Genomic DNA, 24,466 nt, shown 5'->3' on the forward strand with positions numbered 1-24,466 from the left:
TTTTAACGCTAATTGACCGAAATGACTACATTTGAGAGTAATTCAATAGTGTTGCTTATTTTAGTTATTATTATGGGTATGGATTGGACAATACGGTCGAAGTTTTTACATAATTCTTATCAGTTTGAAATCTTTTAATAGCTAAGAGCATCCAATCAAAAAAAAAATGCACAATCCATTAATTTAAAATCTGATCGAAGCATGCAAATTAGGACAACAAGTCGATACGTTTTGCATACAGTATATAAATCATTGCAAAACACTCATCACATTCCACTGAACATGGCTCCCCTCTCAACTGCATCATTTTTAATTTGCTTGCTGCTCTTTTAAATTTATTTTCTTATAATAGTTTTTAAAGACGTTTCAATACTTTTAACGTTTACTCTTAGCTTCCGAGAACTCGGAATGTCGGATGTGTCGAACCTTTTCTCTGCCTGGGAAACCCTGCCGGAAACTCCACTGAGCAGTCGTGTGGAAGTTTTAAAATATATTTTCTTATAAAAGCCTTCAAAGATGTTCTAATACTTCTAACCTGTTTTTGACTTAAAGGAATGACCCCACGAATCTAGAGTGGTGCGGGTTTCGGGTGGGTTATGCCTATACGGGGTCGTAGATTATGGGAAGGGGGGGGATGATCTCCGTGCATCTCTTTCTAATCGCCGCAAAAAAAAAAAACGGATCAGAATATGCGGCTTCGAACATTCCGGGGTGCCATTTTCTATGACGAGTTCGATTGGAGCGGACCAGCCTTGCGCACGCGCCACATCTTCCGTGCCGTTTCTGGGCTACCGGACGGAATCACCCCTTCCCCCTCCTCCTAATCTACGACCCCCGCATAGGCATAACTCACCCCAGACTCGAGAGGTGATGCCTTTAATCGACGGTACGATGTTGTTGCCTAAGCTAGGGCGGGTGTAGCGCAGTCGCTAAGAGTTCCACTGCATGATCGACCGATGCTTTAAAACCGTTCTAGTGCCAAGCAAGCTTTTCGCCTCTCCGGGGCCGATAACCAGGCCAGACTTCTCTGGGAGGATAAAAACACTGACTTGACACATCGGCTAGCAACCGCAAGTCACTGTATAGGCCAGTTACACGTTAGTAAACCTCAAACCATTATGAATTGAAGTGAACGCGGGGGCGCATCCCAACCGGATTGCTCAAAGCCAGTCTCTTTATCCTTTAAGGGGATAGTATCCTTGAGGGAATGGCGCATGCTCCAAATCCTTATTTCAAAACTTTCAACTTTAAATAGGCAAAAGTCGATTATTTCATTTTCGAATCCTGTAACTCGAATAACGAACAGCTCCATTGACAGAACGGGTAGTTCTCGCCAGCAACTTGAGGCGGTGAATATTTCAGGTCTTGAAATTGTGATCATTGTGTTATTCCGTGAGATCATGTGTTTTCAAAATTGCCTGGACCAAAAGATAAGACTACTTCTTTTCACTGACAGAGGAAGAGAGGATAGTTTTTAAAGAGAAGGCAATGCCAAATGTAGAAGAAATAAGAAATGAAAGGTCAAATGTAGAAGAAATATAGTAAAAGTACAAAAAAAACTATACAGCTGATGAAAGGTCAAAAACCAATGAGATCCCAGACGTGAGGAAAGAAGAGAGCACGTTTTAGTTCCGTGTAAGGTTCTTTGTTTATGATTGATCGTTCATGTTTCCGTAAAAAATTCATTGATCCTGTTCCGAAGATTCACTTATTATACCACTAAATAATGTTTTTTTTTCTATTGGATGGATTTCATGAACAATTTTCTAATTAGCTGAAAAGGAGTGGCATGGTTTTGAAGGAGAACTGTTGTACGTCGAATTGAAATTGGAAGTGGAAATTCTCCATGAGGTTTCTATTGTGCATTTTATTTTCTGCATTTCTAATAACTACACTGAAATCTGCAATCGCCAAAGATGTCTACGGTAAGGAATTTTCGTTGATGACTTCGCTACAGTAACTGACGAACCACAATCCACTTCTTAAATTCAGATCCGACGACATGCGGTCTACCTGGACCTGGCTTCAAGCGTAATAAATTGAAAGCGTAAGTCAAGAAAACGATTTTAAAAGCAGAAAAAGGAGAGATTTTTAATGTTGACAATACATGTAGATAGGATTTAGGACATAAATTGTAAATCACACGGGAAATGAGGAATGACTTCTACTGTTACAATGGGGCTCAGTTCACCTGACGAGGCAACTCTTTACATCCATAGGGTTGACTTCTTCTACTCTTCCCTCGAAGACAAAACAAAGTGGAGTTAAGAAGTTTTTTCGAAAGAAATTACAAGATGTGTCTCTATATCGATACGAATAAGGACATCTACCTTATCTTTAAAGCTACTTTAGACAATTCCTTCCTATTTCCCACGTTCGACGGTCCTTGAATGTTAAATACGTAGCTCTCTTTTATTGATTTGCTTGAGCTGTGGCCAAGATTTGTACCGACATTTAACAGCAGCTAATCTTTCGGCGCTTTCGCCTTCGCCAGAACCTGGAAAAATCAAAGCCATTAGTGATTTGTTCTCTCAAGCACCTCATCACCTACAGAAAGCATCCAAGCGGTAGGCAAACTCAAACCGCAACGCACTGTCTTGTGCTTACCTCATTAGCTAGACATGGTTACGCAACACGCCACCACGTACCTCAACTACGAGTCACATGGATTTTATAGGGACCTGACGGAAGGGTTTCTTTACAGGGACCTAACGGAAGGGTTTTTCACAAGAACCTGACCGTGCCCTTGTGACTCATATTTGTGGCACGTGGTGGTCTGTTCCGTTACCAAGTCTAGCTAATGAGGTAAGCACCAGCCAATGTGTTGCTGTTTGAGTTTACCTTCCGTTTGAATGCTTTCTATAAGGTGATTGGTCGCTTGAGAAAATAAATCACTAATGGCTTTGATTTTTTCCAGGCTCTGACGAGGGCGATAACGCCGAAACGTCAGCTGTCAAAAAAAAATCCTCTTATTTTCCCCAAAACTTTTGGGTGGTCTTCAATTGGTCCAGCCTTCATATTCATACCAATACTAGGAAATCGAAGGAAGTTCATTTTAGAAAAGCAAGAAAATACGTTGGAAATGATGTAAAGAGGATTGTGAAGAGAGACATTGATAAAGACTATTCGGCGGACTATAATCCTACTGCTGGTGATGAGACCGAGGAGGACGAGAACGATCCGATGCGAACAAAGGTTCCCAACAGTTTTTATACCATTGGTTTTAGAATTTAGCGCGGAAATTTGTGAACAGCAGTGAATCACTACGAACCAGGCGTACGCGTGATGTTGTCCAGGAATATTTTTTTACAGGGAAATAAGTATTAGGCTTATGCATAAGTCTCCCGTTGCGAGTCCTTTGTGAATAATTTAAAAACGGAAAGGTCTGGAGATCGACCGTGTGCACCGTTCCCATCATTCGCTCGACTTCGATTCTCGGGCATCCTGTCCGGTCCCTCCTTCCAGGAAAAACTGGAATGAGACTTGAAATAATCTTCAAATGATCAAGCATAAAACTAAAACTAAAAAAAGCATATGCATAGGCATAAAATTTATGCATCAACCGAACCGGTAAAAATAAGGGCAACTGCGAGGGTGAATAGGTGCCCAATAAGAAAAGAAATTATGAAGTTCTACAAATGTAAACTATAAGCTTTTTTCCATGCATTACCGATCGGTTATCGACTTAAACTGAAAGTCCTGAAATGTTCAGGAAATACAGACATCAGTCGAGTCTTTTTCTTTCCCTTGGAAATACGGTAAAAACTCAACTATTTTTCGTAGCGGTTTTTCATAGATGCAGAAGATTTAATTCACTTAAAAATTAAAGCGCTCACAGTGTGCAGGTGAAATGAGTGAGAAAAGTGGAAAATAATGCTAAAAAATCTTGTGAAAATAAAAATGTTATAGTATAAAGAACGTGACAAATAAATTGGTTCCAGATAATGGGAGGTGAGAGAGCTGCGAAGGATGAACTGCCGTGGGCTGCGGTTGTTGTGCGTAAGACGACGAGAGGTAAGCGTGAACCAGCTGCTCATTTCGAATATTTAAAGTGTGATTTCCGTATTTTTCGTTACACGAATGTGTGGTGGGACGCTTATATCAAGGCGACACATAATCACAGCTGCTCATTGTTTCAGGATGTCTCCGAATGGCACTATAAGGCAAGTTGCTAAGGATGATCACAAAAATCCCCACTTACTAAGCTTGATTTTGTTTTGTTCTTATATTTGAGTGAAGGTTGTTTGACAGTCATCTTTTTTCTTTGAATTTTTTTTTTAAAAATAGATCTGGATTTGTAGCGTTGATAATATGATTCCTGAGGGAAAAGTTCCGACTGAGGTCTATGTTGCGATCGGTGGTACTTGTCAGAAAGTCGACAAAAAATACAACTGTGCTGAAGAAGATATTGTTTCCGGGTTCCACATTAAGAGGTAAGGAGAGTACTACTGGATTTAAAATACGGTATGAAAAAGTCTCCGACGGTTACTGTATACATATTGTTGTGTTCGCGGCGAATAACCAGAAAAAGTGCTTGATTATGAGGATGAATAATGCTATCTATCCTCCTTTTCCTGACTTTTCACATCTAGAAATACGGCGAAAATGGTTGCGTACGCTTAGGAAGCTAAGAGAAATATGATAATTCGAAATAACCTTCAAGAAATTTGGGTTGCTGGTTTCCTTTGAGTTGGAATCAGGCATCGTGAGTTGATCTTTTCTTGAACAGTAGTAAAAATTGCAAAGCTAAAATTACGAGGAGCATGATGAGTCCTAGAGGCAGCAGATTACTTAACGAATAGACAACTTGAACCCACGAATTGAGGATATGAAACCCGGGAAAGTGGACTAAAGGTGAAACGAGAGACGCATTGAAGCAACAACTTTTTTTTCTGGATTAACTCCGAGTAAGGGATTTCATCATAAAAGAAGGTGGGATTAATTGTTTGATGTTAATCAATCCTTTATAAATGCTCGAAGTCCTGATCACGCTGACTCTTTTCATCAAACATATGGGAGCAAAGAGTTTCCCTCTGAGTAACGTGAACTGAGTGCTCCTTTAGTGCTCCTAATACCTTTGATTTCTTTATTTGTTTGATGGGAGCGTTTTGAGTTCTAGCGGGAAAATTTGTAAATTGCGTCCAAAAATTCAGAAGTGGTGGAAAGAAATTAGCTTGAAGTTTTGTCCACCTCAAATCATATGAAATTTCATCACGTTATCCTCATTAATCTCACTTGACTCAGTTCCAATATTTTAATGGATCACAAGGTGATTTGTCTGCTAAACTTCATATATTAATAGTCTTAAATTCAGATAAGATACTCTGAGTCACTTTGACACCTTTTTTGGAATACATTCATTTTTCTTTTAGAGATTTTTTTTTCAGAAGGATGAGCTATTAAATATGAATTTGGAAGAAAATTTACTAATATAACATTGCAATGTAGTAATAATGTAGCTGCAAACTGTCATAACAGTAATATGATATACAACATAATAGTAAAACAATTAGTTTTCACAAATATGACACAAACCGACCATCAGTTACATTTTACCTATTGCTACACGTTTTTAAAAGTTTTCTTTCAAAAAGAAAGATTTTTGTAAGGATGGTGGTGCATATTAGTTCATTTTCAATAAAAGAAAGAATGTCCAGTATATTTCCTACTTCTAAAGTATTCGTAATCATCCTATAGGGTTCTTGGGAATTTTTTTTTTCAATTTCGGAAAAAAAATCAGTAGAAATTCTTCTGATCACGGGAATTGCTCTGCTTAAAAAAAATGCTCCCTTCGAACATATTTGCAGTACTTTGCTTCCTGTTATCGATGTTCCTTGCGGATATAAGCGGAAGTGATCCTTAAAAGATTTCATGCACAGAATACACCATTTAAAAGAAACAAATACGAGAACTTTTGAGAAACTTTTCAAATTTTTGAACTAGACACCATTTCCCCCCCCCCCCCCTAAAATGTAAAAAGATGGTAAGATTTAAAAGCATGAACCTTTTGTTTTTTCAGAGCATCTTATAGAAGTTTTTTCGAGTCTGGAAGTGACTTTGCACGCGACTTCGCGATTCTTGAGCTAACTGATGACGTTCCTAAACATATCCATCATATTTGTCTTCCTCACATGAACAAGAAGATCGATATAAGTGATTCATCGTTGAGAATGAGCTCATTTGGATGGGGCAGCGACCGTGAGTTTGGCTTACTTGTACTGTTCTTTTTTCCAAATGTATTACATTTATACACATATTTTAAGCAATAAAAAATCTCACAGTTGTACCATTTCTCCGGAAAGTGATGTTAGGTAAAATTTTGTGATTGATGGAGGCAGCATATCAGGAAATTGACGGTGTTGGAATCTTTTCTCGGCGCAAAAATGGCAGTAGTTGGCGGCTTATCACGGGATCACGCTCAATTCCGAGAAGTAAACAAAAAAAGGATGAAGCGTCTGGCTTCAATCAATCCGCCTGCGCGACCACGTTCACTTCAATTCAGAACTGTTTAAGGCTTACAAACGTGTAACTAGTCTATACAATGACTTTAGGGGCTACCCAATGTGTCAAGTTAATGTTTTTATCCTCCCAGACAACTCTGGTATCAATTCATCGATACGGGAGGGATAAAAGGTTTTGGTGGCACCTAAGCGGTTTCAAACCTTCGATCGATCATACACTCAGAGTCAGAACTCCTTATCGACTGCGCTACACCCTCTCTTTCTCTCTGATTTCTCCAAAAACGCCAGAAAAAAAGAGTGAGAAGTAGCCTTAGTGTGAAATGTCTCCCGACATTTCCGACTGAGGCTACTTCTCACTCTTTTTTTCCCGATGTAATCAGATGCGCTATAAAACGTGAGCTATTCCATCACCGCTCGAATTCGGCAATCCAATCAATGCAACCAAAGCAAGCACCAGAAGTTGCTTCACCAGCACTCGTCTTAGTACCCTTAATAATTTGTATCTTTGAGGAAACGGGATCTTAGAGCGCCAAAAATTCAACTTTTCCTTACAAGGTTTTAACGTTTAAGTAAGAGAATTGAGCATAGCACTATACTCGCAGTCGTGAACTAAGCGCACTCATGCAACTGTCTTTTCCCTCTGACATCAGAAAACCGTCATGATATGCTGCCTTCAGACAAAAACAATTTTGAGTTGTTTCAAGTTCTTATTGGTTCAAGGTGTGAAAATGACTGAAAAGGAATGCAAAAAATTCTACACCAAAAAGTTGGATGACACTTTCTGCACCTTTGAACGTCGCGACCGGAACGTTTGCGAAGTGGGTGTTTGCGTTTCTTTACAGATTTTTTTGAATTAAACTTTATAGATTTTACAAAATTAAGTTGTGCTTGGAAACGTAGAACGTAGTTAGTTGTTGTTCATTCGGAAATACGGTTTTTGAAAAGGTTCGCTCGGTACATGTTTTTTATCTAACGAAAAACAAGGTTATAGTTGAATCAAAACGACGTGGACATCGGTACAGTTGGGTAAGCTGGAGCGCTTAAAGAGGTGCGGTTGAGCGCAGCGAAAAAAAACAGGAAAAGGTAAGGAGTGGGATAGTAAATTATCGCGTGGGATGAGTAGTTAGCATAAAAGTAATGGAAATATTCAAGAAGTCCTACATAAAATCCTGAAAGGCCTTGTCGATTTAATTGTTCCCGCTAAAGAACCATTTGTTACATCCATTAGACTGTGGGCATTCTAATAAAGTCGCCTAAAAAAGTGCTTATTTGTTTGTAGCTCGCATTAATGGGACACCTTACATATAAAAAAGAAGAAAAGTTTATTTATTTATTTATTTATTTTTACTTGAAAACACATATAGGTGTGGCAGAAAGCAGAAAACAGAAACAGAAGAGAGCGGAACTTTCTAGAATTTAATCAAAGTCATAGTTTTATTCAGAAAAGTTGGCCCTTCATTGCTCACTGCATGATGGGTTTCTCACTTTCTGTTACAGAAAGTGAGAAATCCTAGAAATATTGTGTCCAAACCAAACATCACTTCGACAGTTAGATTTTTTTCGTAGAAAAGAGAAGGAAATTGAACTATGTCATACTTTTCGTAGCGGTAAGATCAGGCATTTCTCCACTTACCGTAGGTGAAAGGTTCTATTACGAGACTTCTTCCCCAGATCCATGACCAGAATGAATCGATATTAGGTGAGTCTTCTAGGAATGAATAGCTATTCTCAGTTTTCATTTTCAGGGCGATAGTGGTAGTGGAATTACAGCAGAAATAGACGGCAGAACATATCTTGCTGGAGTAGTGTCTTTTGGAGCATCATGCGGTGATCTACATAGCGGTCGTAGAAAACCAGAAGCTCAGGTACCTGATATAGTAGATGTTCTTATAAAAATTTAACTAATGTAAAAAGGATACCTTTTCTGTATTGTATGTAGACTAATCTCTTCTCGGGATACTCCACTTTTTTCGACATCAAATCAGATTATCTTCGAGTTTTTCCGAATACGTATCTAGCGTAAAAAAAAAACTCTTGAAGTGGGGAGCTAGAAGGAACGAGGTCAGTATTTTTTCTAAATCCATCCACGAGATAACCCTGGTTGTTTGTTTTTGAATTTGACCTTTTTCTGACAAGGTGGAAGTGAAGGACTCGGGTGGCTTAGAAAGATTTTCACTCATCGACCGGTGCAGCAGGGTGGAACCACCCGCGGCTACACTCGGCGCTTAAAAAAATTTCTGGAAAAAATCCCCCATGTTTGATTTATGAAAAACAAAAAAAAAATAATCAGTGAACAACAGATTTTATGTACTTTTGCAGTAGTTATATTATCCTATAGTTCAATTACATTCGAGGCCGCTTAGTTCCTTTTTTTGAGCAGACTGTGCTGCTGACATTGTTCTAATGCAGAAATCTTCTATGTCGTGTACTACTTTTCGGTGCAGAGCCAAATTTGTTAGTTCCAATTTTGTTAGTGATGTCAGTTGAACATCCCTAGTTAGAGTTGTGCCTCTAATATGCATAAAAGTAAAATAGGTAAGTAGATAATGATGGATAAAATAGCACACGATTTTAATCTACAGTGCGACGATACGAAAAAAAAAGTCGAATGTTGTGCTTTTTAGGAAGTGTCCTTTTGATATGAGGAGACGGTGGTAGTGCATTCCAAGCTTTTTCATCCTTCATTAATGTTTAGATTTTATACACATGAGAAATTGACAATAGTTTTACAAGGACAAAAAAATCGATTATATTTGCAATGTTTCTACTCTTTGCATATCGCTTCATCAGAATCAATTGGAAAATTCCATTACCTGTCAGCACTCAACCATTTCAACAAAATCGAAAGCTTCAATCATATTTTTATTTTTCTTTGATTAATTCAATGTTCTTTAAGCTCAACACGGACGTTACTAAGTATGCCGCTTTAATCGATAGTTACCTTGGAGCGAAAAAACCCAAATGATATGAAAACATTCTTCTCATAAAGGAGCTTTGTCTTCAAAGGTTTCTTACTATTAGATCTGTGAGCTGATGTTTTTCAATCTAAAGAAAATTGGCGTTTTATAGTGTGTGGGCGGCATGTCGCTGTCGACAAGCCGAATTCTCTTGAATATTTTTCATGCAATAAATTATTTCGCTCGATGAAAGTACAGCATAATGATTTTTGTGTTCTGTTCCCTATGAGAAAATGAGTACATTTCGAATAACCTTGAATAATTTCCATGATTGGGAAGAGGTTATTCTCTCACTCCCATTTTGTAGCTGTCTGGCCCCGGCGCACCAAACCGACGCCACAGTATTCATCTCCCTCTCTTTCTGTAATTGCTTGACTAAGACACACACATAAAGATGCGCACACGAGACAGATTAAGCCCGTTGTTATACACCATGATAGCTGGCAAATTTGGAAGTATACATTGAGATAAAGGTTTATTTACCTTCTCTAACATGTGAGAGAAACGAACTTGCTTTATCAAAGCCAGCCATACATACCTGCACAGTTTGGGGATATGGTGAAAAGGTAGAGTGCTCGTCTATCAGGTACATGGCAATGGTTCTGCAGGTGCAGAGTTCTAAATCACTATGGAGTATTTTCGTGACACACAGAAAAACACACACACACACGGACTAAGCGCTCTTATGTAGCATGATCATGATCATATATATAAATATATATATATATATATATATATATATATATATGGAGTATATAGTATACATATGGTATACATGAATACATGAATACATAAATGAGTGCTATACATTCATATCATCAAAAGATGAACCACAATTGTTGTTTTTCCGTTTCTCTGTCTAGTACAAATATGAAAACAGAATCATTTCTGTTGGAGACCCACCACACTGTTCAACGCTCAGTACCTCTATACACTGTTGTTTTGTGTTCTATTTTTATTTTTATTTAAATAAAAGAACCATAGGCGATCATTTCTGGTACATCTCAGGAGGGAATCAGTTGTTGAAAGATATAATTTTTGAAGATATTCACTTACGTACAGGTAACCTATTAAACTGTCAACCATATACAACTAAAATAACTTATAAAAATAAATACGAATAGTTGGTAAATAATCTCAATAGTGTTAATAGTGATAATAGTGGAAAATTTTCAAGGAGACATGACCATTCTTATTTACAGAACGACCCAAAAAACAACATTTCTTGAAGGAAAAATCTTCCCAGGCCCAGTTTCTCCGTCGACATAGTGGTCGACGCCTACACGGTAGTTAATCATTTCTTGGCTTGGTGAATAAACGATAGTATCCGAGACTAAGCGATCAAATTCCTTCTTCATCATGATTCCGTTTGACCGGCTCGTAAACCCTGATTCGTAATGAAATCGCCATCTTTTGAATGTCTACGCTTAGCATCCGAACCATTTCCTCGATCCTTAGGGAGTAATAATTCTACAAGATTTGACTGGACGCAAGCGAACTTCTCATTGCAGATAAATGAGCACCGCAGAGAGAGGTTGAGCAGAGCAGCGAGTTGATTCAGAAGATGGAAAATATTGGAATATCAATGCTTCAACCAGTTTTACTGCGACCACTTTGTTTTTTTTCTCTTTCAAATCAAACTAAAACAATTACTTAATAATGGTTCTATTAAATTTAAAGATTTTCTAAAACAAGTATCGCTCAGGTACTTCAATTAATTTGACTTGTAATTTGTCTTCTTCATTTCTATCACATGCCGTTCTTTTCCATAGGAGTCTGAAATATTTTTTAAAGTTATTGCAAATATTCCTCCACTATATATTTGATAGGACCCACGGATCTCCCTCACTAGAAGGATCACAGCCGGTTAGTCGCGAGGTTACGTGGCGTGTCCCCGGATGGCGGATAGGGGGATAATCGCGGACCAACCGACTTTGTGCCCCTCGAGAGACGCGGGTGGACCAGGGAATGGACTCCTTGTTTCTGCTGAGCCAGGAGCAATCAAGTGAATGGGAGATGCAAGGGAGGCGGTTTGGAGTCGACTCCAACAAATAAGCTCCATACGTCCACTCCGGGAGAACGAAAGTTCTTCCAAAAACTCATGGGACTAGAGGCTTGCAACCTGTCCATGGGTTTTAAAATTTTTTTGCATGTCACAGTAATAGAAAAGGGTCTCCCGATTCCGGAGGAAAACCTGGTACGGTAGCGCCAGGATGGACGGGGTTGCAGGAGTAATAAAGGGTGCCGAAACGGAAAAGGACATGACGATCTATACTTATAACGCACGTACGCTTGCATCAGAAGCTGTCATCAAAGATCTGATGCAAGCCAAAAAGATCAAGTACGACGTCATCGGACTGAGCGAGACGAGACGACGTCACCCTCTCAACGCCGTATATAAAACTGGAGACCACCTGTTTTTAGGAACATGCGACAGTAGAGATGCTGGTGGAGTTGGCGTCCTCGTCAACACGAGTATGGTAAAGAACATCGACTCTTTCGAACAACTTACGCCCCGAGTCGGACGTCTGCGTATGAGAAGATGTGGCCCAACACCAGCTTTGACTATCTTCGTCGCTTACGCTCCAACATCAAGCTACGAAGAAGAAGTCGAAGCTTTCTTTACGGACTTGGAGAAGCTTTACCGAAGAGATCATGCCTTCTACAAGGTCATAATTGGCGATTTCAACGCCAAAGTTGGCCCAATAAGAACGCCGGAGGAATTTCACATCGGTTCCCACGGCCTACAATGGAACGACCAGGGGGAGAGGCTCTCCGACTTCATCATGACGACTAAGACCATCCATGGGAACTCGCAATTTCAGAAGCCCTCCTCTCTACGCTGGACGTGGGAGTCACCCGGTGGAGGGTACCGTAATGAAATAGACCACATCATCGTCAATAAAAGGTTCTGCCTCACGGACCTTGCTGTTGTACCAAAGTTCTATACAGGATCGGACCATCGCCTCCATCGGAGGAAGATTTTCCTTCACAAGGAGAGCAGTGAAAGCCGCCAGTTCGAGAGAGAAATCCCAGCACTGTCATCAACTGGGACTCTTCTTACTCCGGCTTTTGGGAAGATTCCGCAATGGACAACATCGACGAGGAATATGACCGGCTCGTTGAACACCTTCACGACTGCAAGAAGAAGGCTGAGAGTTTTAAAACCACCAAGAGACGCCTGTCTCTTGAAACTCTTGAGCTGATACGCCAGCGTGGAGCAGCACGAGCCGCAGGGAACGAAGAACTCACCTCCTTTATCACCTCTCTGCAAAGCTCGCAGGGCTTTGCAGAGAGGTTATAAAATAGGAAAGAAAACCGCGGAAACGCAAGCACGATTGATTGGTTCAGGCGGGATATCCTATAGCCATAATTTGTAAATCTGAGATCAGAGACCTCAGCTTTGCTCACGGAGACGAACGAGAATGAAAGAAAAAATTGAAAAAAAAGGAAAAACGAAAAAAGTTGGAGGCACCCGGCTGCACGTAACTTCGGCGAAAAAAAAACGAAGACTACATAGAAATTTTGTGAAAATAAAAATAATATAATATAAAGAATGTGACAAATAAATTCGTTCCAGGTGATGGGAGGTCTGAGGGCTGCGAAGGATGAACTGCCGTGGGCTGCGGTTCTTGTGCTTAAGACGACGGGAAGTAAGCGTGAAAAAGCTGCTAATTTCAATCATTTCAAATGTGATTTCCAATTTTTTTTTTCGTTGCAGCATTATGTGGTGGGACGCTTATATCAAGGCGGCACATAATCACAGCTGCTCATTGTTTCATGAGGGACCTGAATGGCACTTGTAGGCAAGTTGCTAAATATGATCACAAAAATCTCCACTTACTAAGCTTGATTTTGTTTTGTTCTTATATTTGAATGAACGTTGTTTGACAGTCATCTTTTTTTTTGAATTTTTCTAAAAAAATAGTTCTGGATTTGTAGCATTGAGAATATGATTCCTGAAGAAGAGGTTCTGACTAATGCCAAGGTTGGGGTCGGTGGTACTTGTCTGCAACGAAAGGAAGAATACAACTGTGCTAAAGAAGATGTTATTTACGGGTTCCGCATTAAGAGGTAAGCTTAAACTAAGGAGAGTACTAGTGAATATAAAATACGATATGAAAAAGACTCCGACGGTTACTGTATACGTATTGTTGTGTTCGCGGCGAATAACCAGAAAAAGTGCTTGATTATGAGGATGAATGATGCTATAGATGCTGCCTCCTTTTCCTGACTTTTCACATCTAGAAATACGGCGAAAATGGTTGCGTACGCTTAGGAAGCTAAGAGAAATATGATAATTCGAAATAACCTTCAAGAAATTTGGGTTGCTGGTTTCCTTTGAGTTGGAATCAGGCATCGTGAGTTGATCTTTTCTTGAACAGTTGTAAAAATTGCAAAGCTAAAATTAAGAGGAGCATGATGAGTCCTAGAGGCAGCAGATTACTTAACGAATAGACAACTTGAACCCACGAATTGAGGATATCAAAACCCGGGAAAGTGGACTAAAGGTGAAACGGGAGACGCATTGAAGCAACAACTTTTTTTTCTGGATTAACTCCGAATAAGGGATTTCATCATAAAAGAAGGTGGGATTAATTGTTTGATGTTAATCAATCCTTTATAAATGCCCGAAGTCCTGATCACGCTGACTCTTTTCATCAAACATATGGGAGCAAAGAGTTTCCCTCTGAGTAACGTGAACTGAGTGCTCCTTTAGTGCTCCTAATACCCTTGATTTCTTTATTTGTTTGATGGGAGCGTTTTGAGTTCTAGCGGGAAAATTTGTAAATTGTGTCCAGAAATGCAGAAGTGGTGGAAAGAAATTAGCTTGAAGTTTTCTTCAGCTCAAATCATATGAAATTTCGTCACGTTATCGTCGTTAATCTCACTTGACTCAGTTCCAGTATTTTAATGGATCACAAAGTGATTTGTCTGCTAAACTTCATATGTTAAAAGTTTTAAATTCAGATAAGATACCTTGAGTCACTTCGACACCTTTTTTTGGAATGAATTCATTTTTCTTTTAGAGATTATTTTTTTTTCAGAAGGATGAGTTATTACATATGAGTTTGAAAGAAAATTTACCAATATAACATTGTAATGTAATAATGTAATAATGTAGCTGCAAACTGTCATTACAGTAATGTGATATACTACTTAATAGTAAAATAATTAGTTTTCAGAAATATGACACAAACCGACCATCAGTTACATTTTACCTATTGCTACAAGTTTTTGAAAGTTTTTTTTTAAAGAAAGATTTTTGTAAGGATGGTAGTGCATATTAGTTCATTTTCAATAAAAGAAAGAATGTCCAGTATATTTCCAACTTTTAAAGTATTCGTAATCATCCTATAGGGTTCTTGGGAATTTTTTTTCAGTTTCGGAAAAAAATCAGTAGAAATTCTACTGATCAGTGGAATTGCTCTGCTTCAAAAAAAATGCTCCCTTCAAACATGCTAACAGTTTTTTTTTCTTGTTTTGTGGAATAAACTGATCTTTAAATCAGTTGATTATAATATACATTTAAAAGAAAAAAGAAAGAAAAAAATTTTTAAAAAAAAAAAAAAAAAAAAAATTTGCAGTTTGGAGATTCGTAAATTGTTTCAGAAGGATGAGTTATTAAATATGAATTTGAAATGATGTATTATTATCCTAAACATTACAATACTTATAACATTGCAACGTAGTTTTTAAGAATGTATCATCTGTTTTTGTTTTAATAAAAGTGATTTGAAAGAAAATTTGTATATAATTAAACAGTAATATGATATACTACTTAATAGTAAAATAATTAGTTTTCAGAAATATGACACAAACCGACCATCAGTTACATTTTACCTATTGCTACAAGTTTTTGAAAGTTTTTTTTAAAGAAAGATTTTTTGTAAGGATGGTGGTGCATATGAGGTCATTTTCAAGTAATAAAAAAAGAATGTCCAATATAAATCTAGCTTTTCCAGTATTCGTAATGATAATATAGGGTTCTTGGGAATTTTTTTTTCAGTTTCGGAAAAAAATCAGTGGAAATTCTACTGATCAGTGGAATTGCTCTGCTTCAAAAAAAAAATGCTCCCTTCGAACATGCTAACAGCTTTTTTTCTTGTAATCCGTGATTTAAGCGGAAGTGATCTTTAAATCAGTTGATTCACATAATATACCATTTAAAAGAAACAAAGCCCAAACTGATGAGAAACTTATCAAATTTTTGAAAAAGACACCATTTTCCCCCCTAAAATGTAAAATGATTGTAAGATTTGCAAGCATGAACCTTTTGTTTTTTCAGAGCATCTTATAGAAGTTTTTTCGAGTCTGGAAGTTTCTATGCACATGACTTCGCTATTCTTGAGCTAACTGATAACGTTCCTAAACATATCCATCATATTTGTCTTCCTCACATGAACAAGAAGATCGATATAAGTGATTCATCGATTAGAATGAGCTCATTTGGATGGGGCAGCGACCGTGAGTTTGGCTTACTTGTACGGTTTTTTTCCGCATGTGTTACGCTTATACATATATTTTAAGCAAAAAAAAATCTCAGTATGGTACCGTTCCTCCAGAAAGTGATGTTAGGTAAAATTTTGTGATTGATGGAGGCAGCATATCAGGAAATTGACGGTGTTGGGTTCTTTTCTTGACGCAAAAATGGCGTAAGGGGCGGCTTATCTCGGGATCTCGCACAATTCTGAGAAGTAAACAAAAAAAAAGTATAAAGCGTTTTAACGTTTACGTAAGAGAACTGAGCATTGCACTATACTCGTAGTCGTGAACTATGTGCTCTCATGCAAATGACTTTTCCCTCAGAGCTGAGAACACCGTCATGATATGCTGCCTTTAGACAATAAAAATTTTGAGTTTTTTTGAGTTCTTATTGGTTTAAGGTGTGAAAATGACTAAAAAGGAATGCAAAAAATTCTACCCCAAACAGTTGGATGACACCTTCTGCACCTTTGAACGTGCCGACGAATGCATTTGCGAAGTGGGTGTTTGCATTTCTTTACAGATTTTTTTTTGAGTTAAAGTTTATAGATTTTTCAAAATTAAGTTGTGCTTGGAAACGCAGAACGTAGTTAGTTGTTGTTCATTCGGAAATACGGTTTTTAAAAAGGTTCGCTCGATACATGTCTTTTATCTAACGAAAAACAAGGTTATAGTTGAATCAAAACGACGTGGACATCGGTACAGTTGGGTAAGCGGGAGCGCTTAAAGAGGTGCGGTTGAGCGCAGCGAAAAAAAAACAGGAAAAGGTAAGGAGTGGGATAGTAAATGATCGCGTGGGATGAGTAGTTAGCATAAAAGTAATGGAAATATTCAAGAGGTCCTACATAAAATCCTAAAAAGCTATTAGTTTTTGTCGATTTAAATATTGCCGATAAAGAACCATTTCTTACCTCCATTAGATTGTGGGCGTTCTAATAAAGGCGCCTAAAAAAATGTTTATTTGTTTATAGCTCGCATTAATGTGACATCTTGAATCCAAAAAGGAGGAAAAGTTTATTTATTTATTCATTTATTTATTTTACTTGAAAACTCTCTAGAATGAATGTGATAGAATAGGAGCTCTCTAGAGTTTCATCAAAGTTTTAGTTTTATACAGAAACGTTGGCTCTTCATTGCACATTGCATGATGAGAATCCTAGAAATATTGTGTCCCGACCAAACTTCACTTCCACAGTTAGATTTTTTTCGGAGAAAAGAGAAGAAAATTGAACTACGTAATACTTTTCATTGCCGTAATATCAGGAATTTCTCCACTTACCCTTAAGTGAAAGGTTCAGTTACGAGATCTGTTCCCCAGATCCATGACCAGAATGAATCAATCTTAGGTGAATCTTCTAGGATTGAACAGCTATTCTCAGTCTTTAATTTCAGGGCGATAGTGGTGGTGGAGTTACGGCAAATATAGACGGCAGAACATATCTTGCTGGAGTATTGTTTCGTGGAACTCCATGCAAAGATTTGTATAGCGGTCGTAAAGAACCAACAGCTCAGGTACCTGATATAGTAGATATTCTTATAAAAATTAGCTAATGTAAAACGGATAACTTTTCTGTATGTAGACTAATCTCTTCTCGGGGTACTCCTCTTTTTTCGACTTCAAATCAGAATATCTTCGAGTTAATCTGAATACGTGTCCAGCGTTAAAAAAACGCTTGGGGTGGGGAGCTAAAAGGAACGAAGTCAGTATTTTTTCTAAATCCAACCAGAAGATAAGCCTAGTTGTTTGTTTTTAGAGTTTGACATTTTTCTGACCTGGTAGAAGTGAAAGACTCGGGTGGCTTAGAAAGGTTTTCCGTCATCGACCGGTGAACCAGAGTGTAACCACCCGCGGCTACACTCGGCGCTTGTGAAAATTTCCTGAAAAAATCCCCCATGTTTGATTTATGAAAAACAAAAAATTAATCATTGAACAACACATCTTATGTACTTCTGCAGTAGTTATACTATTCTATAGTTTAATTACATTCGAAGCCGTTTAATCCTGTTTTTCGAGCAGATTGTGCTGCTGACATTGTTCTAAAGCAGAAATCTTCTATGTTGTGTGCTACTTTTCTGTGCAGAACCAAATTTGTTAGCTTCGATTCTTATTCTGGCAAACGCTTCGGCGTCCTCACATTCTTCGGAGCATTGTAGGCGGTAAAATTGTGATGTTAGTTAAACATCTTTAATTAGAGTTGTGCCTCTAATATGTATAAAAATAATGTAGGTAAGTAGATAATAATGGATCAAATAGCGCACGATTTTAATCTACAATGCGACGATTCGAAAAAAAAGTCGAATTTTGTGTTTTTTAAGAAGTGTTCTTTTGATACGACGAGACGATGGTAGTGTATTGTAAGTGTACGTATTCCAAGATTTTCCAACCTTCATTAGTGTTTGGATTTTATAGACTTGAATAATCGACAATGGTTTTGCAAGTGATTGATATTTTTCAATAGAAAAAAAAACAAAAAAAGATCTATTATTTTGGCAATGTTTCTACTCTTTGCACATCGCTTCATCAGAATCAGTTGAAAAATTCCATTATCTGTCAGCACTCAACCATTTCAATAGAATTGAATGCTTCGATTATATTTTAATTTTTTTTATTAATTCATTGTTCTTTAAGCTCCACACGGACATCACTAAGTATACTTCTCTAATCGATAGTTGGCTTGGAGCAAAAAAACCCAAATGAGATGAAAACATTCTTTTCATAAAGGAGCTTTGTCTTCAAAGGTTTCTTACTATAAGATCTGTGAGCTGATATTTTTCAATCGAAAAAATCTGACGTTTTATAGTGTGTGTGCGATGTGTCGCTGTCGACAAGCCGAATTCTCTTGAATATTTTTCATGCAATAAATAATTTCGCTCGATGAAAGTACAGTATAATGATTTTTCTGTTCTGTTCCGTATGAGAAAATGAGTACATTTCGGTTAACCTTGAATAATTTGCATGGGTGGGAAGAGGTTATTCTCTCACTGCGAAGTTAGCAATACAGGGTAATCCACTCGCTCAAAGAAGCACTGCATCTCTGGATTTTCCAAAGCCCGTTACGCTTGATGTGGACCACCCATATACTCGCTGAGCGAAATTTTATCAGTCAAAACTGATTTATTGGACATTAAAGTGTATGAAATCACAAAGGAAGTGTCCTCGAGCCGATCTGACATTTTAATCAAAGAAGTACATGTGAACCAATCCAGACGTCACTAAAGTGATGCACGAGCTCGCCTCTCTGCTCCTTGGTCTCCTATGCTGCAAGGATCGCGCTGCTTTTCCGTCCCGGCCTATTAGCATGGTGAAGCTATAGAGGAAACAGGAAACAACAGAAACAGGAAGTTCGGCTACTTTTGGTCTAGAATATATCATAATGTAAACATTTACGCCATGTTCGATATGGTACCCCAACGGATGCCGCGTGAAAACGTTAACATCTTGCTGTGCCGTATAGTCCTCTGCTTAATCATGGATTTAGTAGAGTGGACAGGAGATACACTTCATTTTCTTCTTGTTACATTGAGATCTGGTCAATTTCCAGGAAAACGCAAAAAGCATAATACCGTTCACTGAAAGCGTTCATCAAGGGTGACCGGACTACAATGTCGATAGTCTTCTCGTCATTCATCTTATATTGCTTCCATTCTGATGGCTTATGGCCTATGCCTCCTTTTCAATGGCTGTAACAATCGTGTAACACAAGGGGTCCCATATCTATCTTACTTCTTTTCGATTGTCATATCTGTACGGTTAAAAAAACCACGGAAAATATGAGCGGATTATTTTTTGGGATGTAATCAATTTGTCAATTCCCTCCTATATATTTCACCATTTTACACCTTTAGCGTAGCAGAAAAGAAGCTATTTTTTCGCATAGTCTATGGTGGATCTCCTTCGCTATTAAATTAATCTCATTCTACATCTATGGGTCATGTAAATTCCACCAGTCACTGTCCGCGCAGAAACCACAGGTACACACTTTTTAGCATGGAAATATCCGAAACACTTCTACAGTCACCGCCACTGTAGCTGCTTCAACTGTATCTCCGCCTTAAATAAATGCAAAAGCAGCTGTCATTTCTATTAATATCATCTAGACAATCACTGTACTTCGCTGGTCTTGTTCTTCTCGCTTCCCTCCTATCTTCAGTCCTCCTCTTTTATCACATTGATTCATAAATAACATCCGCCCAGGTACATGTACCTATTGTTATTGTACACACATACAATTGCAAACTCTAGCAAGGGATTTTTGTTATCGCTACGAAGGCAGAACTTTGACTTGTCTTTAGAAAACAGTCTAGTGCCTGTACTTACGTTTAATTTTTCTTGTTCACTTCGAAAACACAGAATCGAAAAATACACTTACGCAATATGATGCTTTTGGGAATTTAAACGAGGTAATAGTGTTGCGGCCACGGCTCAAATAAAGCAGTTTGCATGGTAAAGGAGTGATGAACGAACAGGCAGTCAGAATTTGGCTTGTCAAATTCTGTTTCGAAGTCTGAACTTGATAAACAAACCAAGGAGAAGGAGAGAGAGAGAGAGGTGGAGGAGTGAAGGTGGAGACGCCCTCCATACTTTTACGTTTAGTTTTAGTTTTTTTTTAGTTTGAAGTCGTTATTGGTGCAAAATCCGCGCCAAACTATGAGAGAGCAAGAAGAGATGCTCAAAAGGTCAGGGGTGTGCAAAGAGAGTCCCGGCTGAATTTCGAGCATGCCCCGGTCACACCTCGTCAGAGCCATTAGCGATGGTGCGTGTTCTGAAGAGATTCACTTTGTTGGCACCTAAGAAGCTGACTCTGCTTACCTAGCGCTAATCATACGATGCATCGCCGGCTAGGATATAATTCACTGTTTACTAAATTGTTTTGGAGAATTAGACAAATTCACTACAATTTTGTCACGTGAAGCGATCTCAATTTTATAATCGTACCAGAACGAGAGAAATACTTACGTGAATTATGAGATAGGGATGTATCTGATAGATTCAAATTAAAATCAATCGTGCACAAAAATTTTCGTTAAAACGGAATATTCCAGCTTTCAAAAGTAAAAATGAGAATTATCGTTATGCTGTAACTTCAAAGCTTTTTTGTAGCCTAATTTATTTCTGGACAGAGGGATCTTCTGTATCTATGACTTCTTGGAACATACACGAAGAAAAAGTGTTCAAATTTGGTGAGATCTCTAGACTTTCTGAAGGTGATATAAAAACAAACTCACTCCCTTTCTTTATAAGAACACCATACAAAATCCCATGCACTTCTATCCAACACTTCATTCTTTTATTTATTCGCTAATTTCCACTCTTCTTCGCATATTTCATTGTGACTGCGCAGCCTTCTGCATCTCTGTGGCTAGAAGAACATCTAAGACGGTTGTCTGCGTCTTCATGAACGACTGGAGCGTCACATTTTGGAGGTATGTTCTCGTATACGCCGGCATATCCATTGGAAACGTTATGTCTTGGAGGCAATCGCGGAGAATCCGCCGGCACCCTCTTTACCGTTCCCCCAAAAAGGTCACAATCACAATGAATCATCATCAAAGTAAATGTCCATAAAAAACAAAAGGTAACTTATTTATGACTCAACCTAATACGATCTTCGTCGTATCATGCTTATGCGTGTATTTATATTCGATAGATACGATATCCCAATCAAAACATCTTGTTGCTTCTTTTGAATAGCAGATTTTTAATTTTCTGACAAGCTTCAGCTCACAATATGCTGTCCATACTAGCTATGCTTCCTTCGATTAAGGAAGAAGGCGCAGATGCAGACTCTTCGTATGGATTTGTATGCTGTAGTAGAAAAACTGGACAATTATCTCTGATGCATGTTGTCCTTGCTCTGCGCTCCGTTGTCAACGGATTCGTCCCTATTTACGACTTTTGCATTTCTTCATTTCCAACAACCGCAGGTGCGGCAATTCCGTCGATTAATGATCACCAACTACAAACATTTGCTCATACAGACTGTTATCAAGTCTAGGCAATACTGGAATGTATTCATCGGTATCACAAGTTATGCAAACGGACGTGTTCATCTGAATGATTGCATTCGGATGAAAAGGAGAAATGCACTTAGCAGATAAGTGGAGAAGAAAGATGGAAACATAGGTACCATTTTAGATGGAAACATAGGTACCATTGTACATTTTACCTTTATACAAAATTTTTTTGAGATATGAGAAAAAAAAGAATTGACAATAAAAAGATTGTTTTTGATGAACATACGTAGATATTTCAGGAGTGTCTATTAGAATTAATTTGCTCATCACGTTCATAAAATCAGATCATCAAATCATTCGTTATTCTTTCATTAAAAAATATCATGTATCATATAAATATGTAATATAACAGTGCAAAATAAATATCATATTGAAATATCATTGAACCGGTCTGAGCGTCCGGCTAAAGCCGGACTTCAGACTTTCTGTGGTATTTGCTTCGCACGCTTCACTGATCAACGAAGATCAATATTAGTGCCGTTTTCTATGAAATTGGACTCATGTATCTCCAACAATCTTTCTTTCTTTTTTATATTTTAACTAAAGGCGAAGGATTTCATAGTCTTCTTTCTAAGAGCGTCAGTTCTACATTTGGAAAACATTCGAACTTCAGCTTCAAACACTCCTTATCAATATATGAGAGACTAAATTTAAAAGTATCACTCGAGATATGGGTTTTCCTCCTATTTTTTCCCAACAGCTATGGAAGAATGATGTTTTGCCACGAAATGAAAGAGAGAAAAAGACATCTTTTTCCATCCCCTCTCTGATAAAGATAACGTTCCACGTCAGATCTTATAAACATCTTGCTACTATTCAAGCAGCCGTTGCATACGTGTTTCCACTTTCTGAGAACGGCATGCTACAAACTTGAGGCGAACGAAGAAGGAAATAGGCACGCGGAGGAGTGATAAAGGTGAAAAACGAAGCGCCCAGTGGCCATGGCTATGAAACGGCTACAACCATCCATCATTTGCGTCACCCACACGAAGTTATTACGCACCAATCCGACGCCAGTGGACCCGACTCACACCATTTTGTGTCTATCTGGTCCCGGCGGAGCAGTCCGACGCCGGCGGACCCGTCGCAGCCCATTTTGTAGCTATTTGGCCCCAGCGCACCAATCCGACGCCGGTTTCTTCGTCGCACCCTTCTTTTCGAATTTCGTGACTGACACACACACGTGACAGAATGAGTCCGTTATTATATACCAGTCTGAATGTCCGGCTAAAGCCGGACTCAAGACCTTCGGTGGTTTTAGCTTCACTCCCTTTCACTGATCAATGAAAGTTAATAGTAGTGGTGATTTCTGTAAAATTAGATTTGTGTTTTTTTTTAACAACGCTTTCCTTCTCTTCTTTATATTATAAATTAAGGCGAAAGATTACGGACTTTTCCTTCTAAACACGTCAATTCTACATTTGGAGAATATTCGACCATCAGCTGCAAACACTCTTTCGATGCCAGAATAATATAGATACAATTTGAAAGCATTACTCGACGTATGGGTATTCCTCTTGATTTCCCCCAATAGTTATCACAGAATGATGTTTTAACATTAAATGACGTGAAAGACATCATTCTAGTAATAATGATAACGTTCCACGTCAGACCACATAAACATCTTGCTACTATTTAAGCACCCGTTTGCATGCGTGTTTCCACTTTCTGAGAGCGGCATGCTACCAACTTGAGGCGAACGAAAAAGGAAATGAACACACGGAGGAGTCATATACGGTGTAAAGCAAAGCGCCCGTGGCCACGACTTTGAAACGGCTGCAACCATCTATCTTTTGCGTCATGCACACGAAGTTATTGCGCACTATTTCGACGCCGGTGGACCTGTCGCACCTCCTTCCATAGGTGTCTGGCGCCGGCGCGCCAGTGTAACCCCTGTGGACTGGACCCGCCGCACCCCCTTCTATAGGTATTTGGCGCCGGTGGACCCGTCGCACCCCCTTCTATAGGTATTTGGCGCCGGTGGACCCGTCGCACCCCCTTCCATAGGTATTTGGCGCCGGTGGACCCGTCGCACCCCCTTCTATAGGTGTCTGGCGCCGGTGGACCCGTCGCACCCCCTTCCATAGGTGTCTGGCACCGGTGGACCCGTCGCACCCCCTTCTATAGGTGTCTGGCGCCGGTGGACCCGTCGCAACCCCTTCTATAGGTATTTGGCGCCGGCGCGCCAATGCGACACCGCGGGACCCGTCGCAACCCTTTTTATAGCTATCTGACCCCAGCGCACCAATCCGACACCGGGTGGACCCGTCGCACCCCCTTCTAAGGCTATCTGGCGCCGATGGACCCGTCGCACCCCCTTCTATAGGTATCCGACGTCTTGGACCCGTCGCACCCCCTTCTAAGGCTATCTGGCGCCGATGGACCCGTCGCACCCCCTTCTAAGGCTATCTGGCGCCGATGGACCCGTCGCACCCCCTTCTAAGGCTATCTGGCGCCGATGGACCCGTCGCACCCCCTTCTATAGGTATCCGACGCCGTGGACCCGTCGCACCGCCTTCTAACGCTATCTGGCGCCGATAGACCCGT

The 24,466-nt window shown here is 39.1% G+C and overlaps 3 protein-coding genes across 4 annotated transcripts; all 3 read left to right on the forward strand.

The window, feature by feature from the left end:
- Positions 1–1,846: 1,846 nt before the first annotated feature.
- On the forward strand, positions 1,847–9,426 carry RB195_008936 (uncharacterized protein; the record flags this gene model as incomplete). Of its 2 annotated transcripts, XM_064195694.1 has the most annotated exons (11): positions 1,847–1,925; positions 1,993–2,047; positions 3,060–3,195; positions 3,942–4,014; positions 4,124–4,163; positions 4,302–4,433; positions 6,020–6,198; positions 6,264–6,311; positions 7,182–7,279; positions 8,207–8,326; positions 9,358–9,426. In XM_064195694.1, the coding sequence occupies 11 exons, from the start codon at positions 1,847–1,849 to the stop codon at positions 9,424–9,426; spliced, it is 1,029 nt and encodes a 342-aa protein (XP_064046839.1). The 2 variants fall into 2 exon arrangements, with proteins under 2 accessions (XP_064046839.1, XP_064046840.1); XM_064195695.1 differs by lacking the exons at positions 4,124–4,163; positions 6,264–6,311; positions 9,358–9,426 and having other exon boundaries at positions 3,942–4,051; positions 8,207–8,362.
- Positions 9,427–11,631: 2,205 nt separating this feature from the next.
- On the forward strand, positions 11,632–12,624 carry RB195_008937 (uncharacterized protein; the record flags this gene model as incomplete). Its single annotated transcript, XM_064195696.1, has 1 exon — positions 11,632–12,624. One exon carries the CDS (start codon positions 11,632–11,634, stop codon positions 12,622–12,624), a length of 993 nt encoding a protein of 330 aa, XP_064046841.1.
- A 746-nt stretch (positions 12,625–13,370) lies between these two features.
- RB195_008938 (uncharacterized protein) lies at positions 13,371–20,653 on the forward strand (the record flags this gene model as incomplete). Its single annotated transcript, XM_064195697.1, has 5 exons — positions 13,371–13,492; positions 15,708–15,886; positions 16,306–16,403; positions 17,297–17,416; positions 20,516–20,653. The coding sequence occupies 5 exons, from the start codon at positions 13,371–13,373 to the stop codon at positions 20,651–20,653; spliced, it is 657 nt and encodes a 218-aa protein (XP_064046842.1).
- Between the last annotated feature and the right edge of the window lie 3,813 nt (positions 20,654–24,466).

Source organism: Necator americanus, chromosome III (assembly GCF_031761385.1).
Source record: "Necator americanus strain Aroian chromosome III, whole genome shotgun sequence".
NCBI lineage: Eukaryota > Metazoa > Nematoda > Chromadorea > Rhabditida > Ancylostomatidae > Necator > Necator americanus.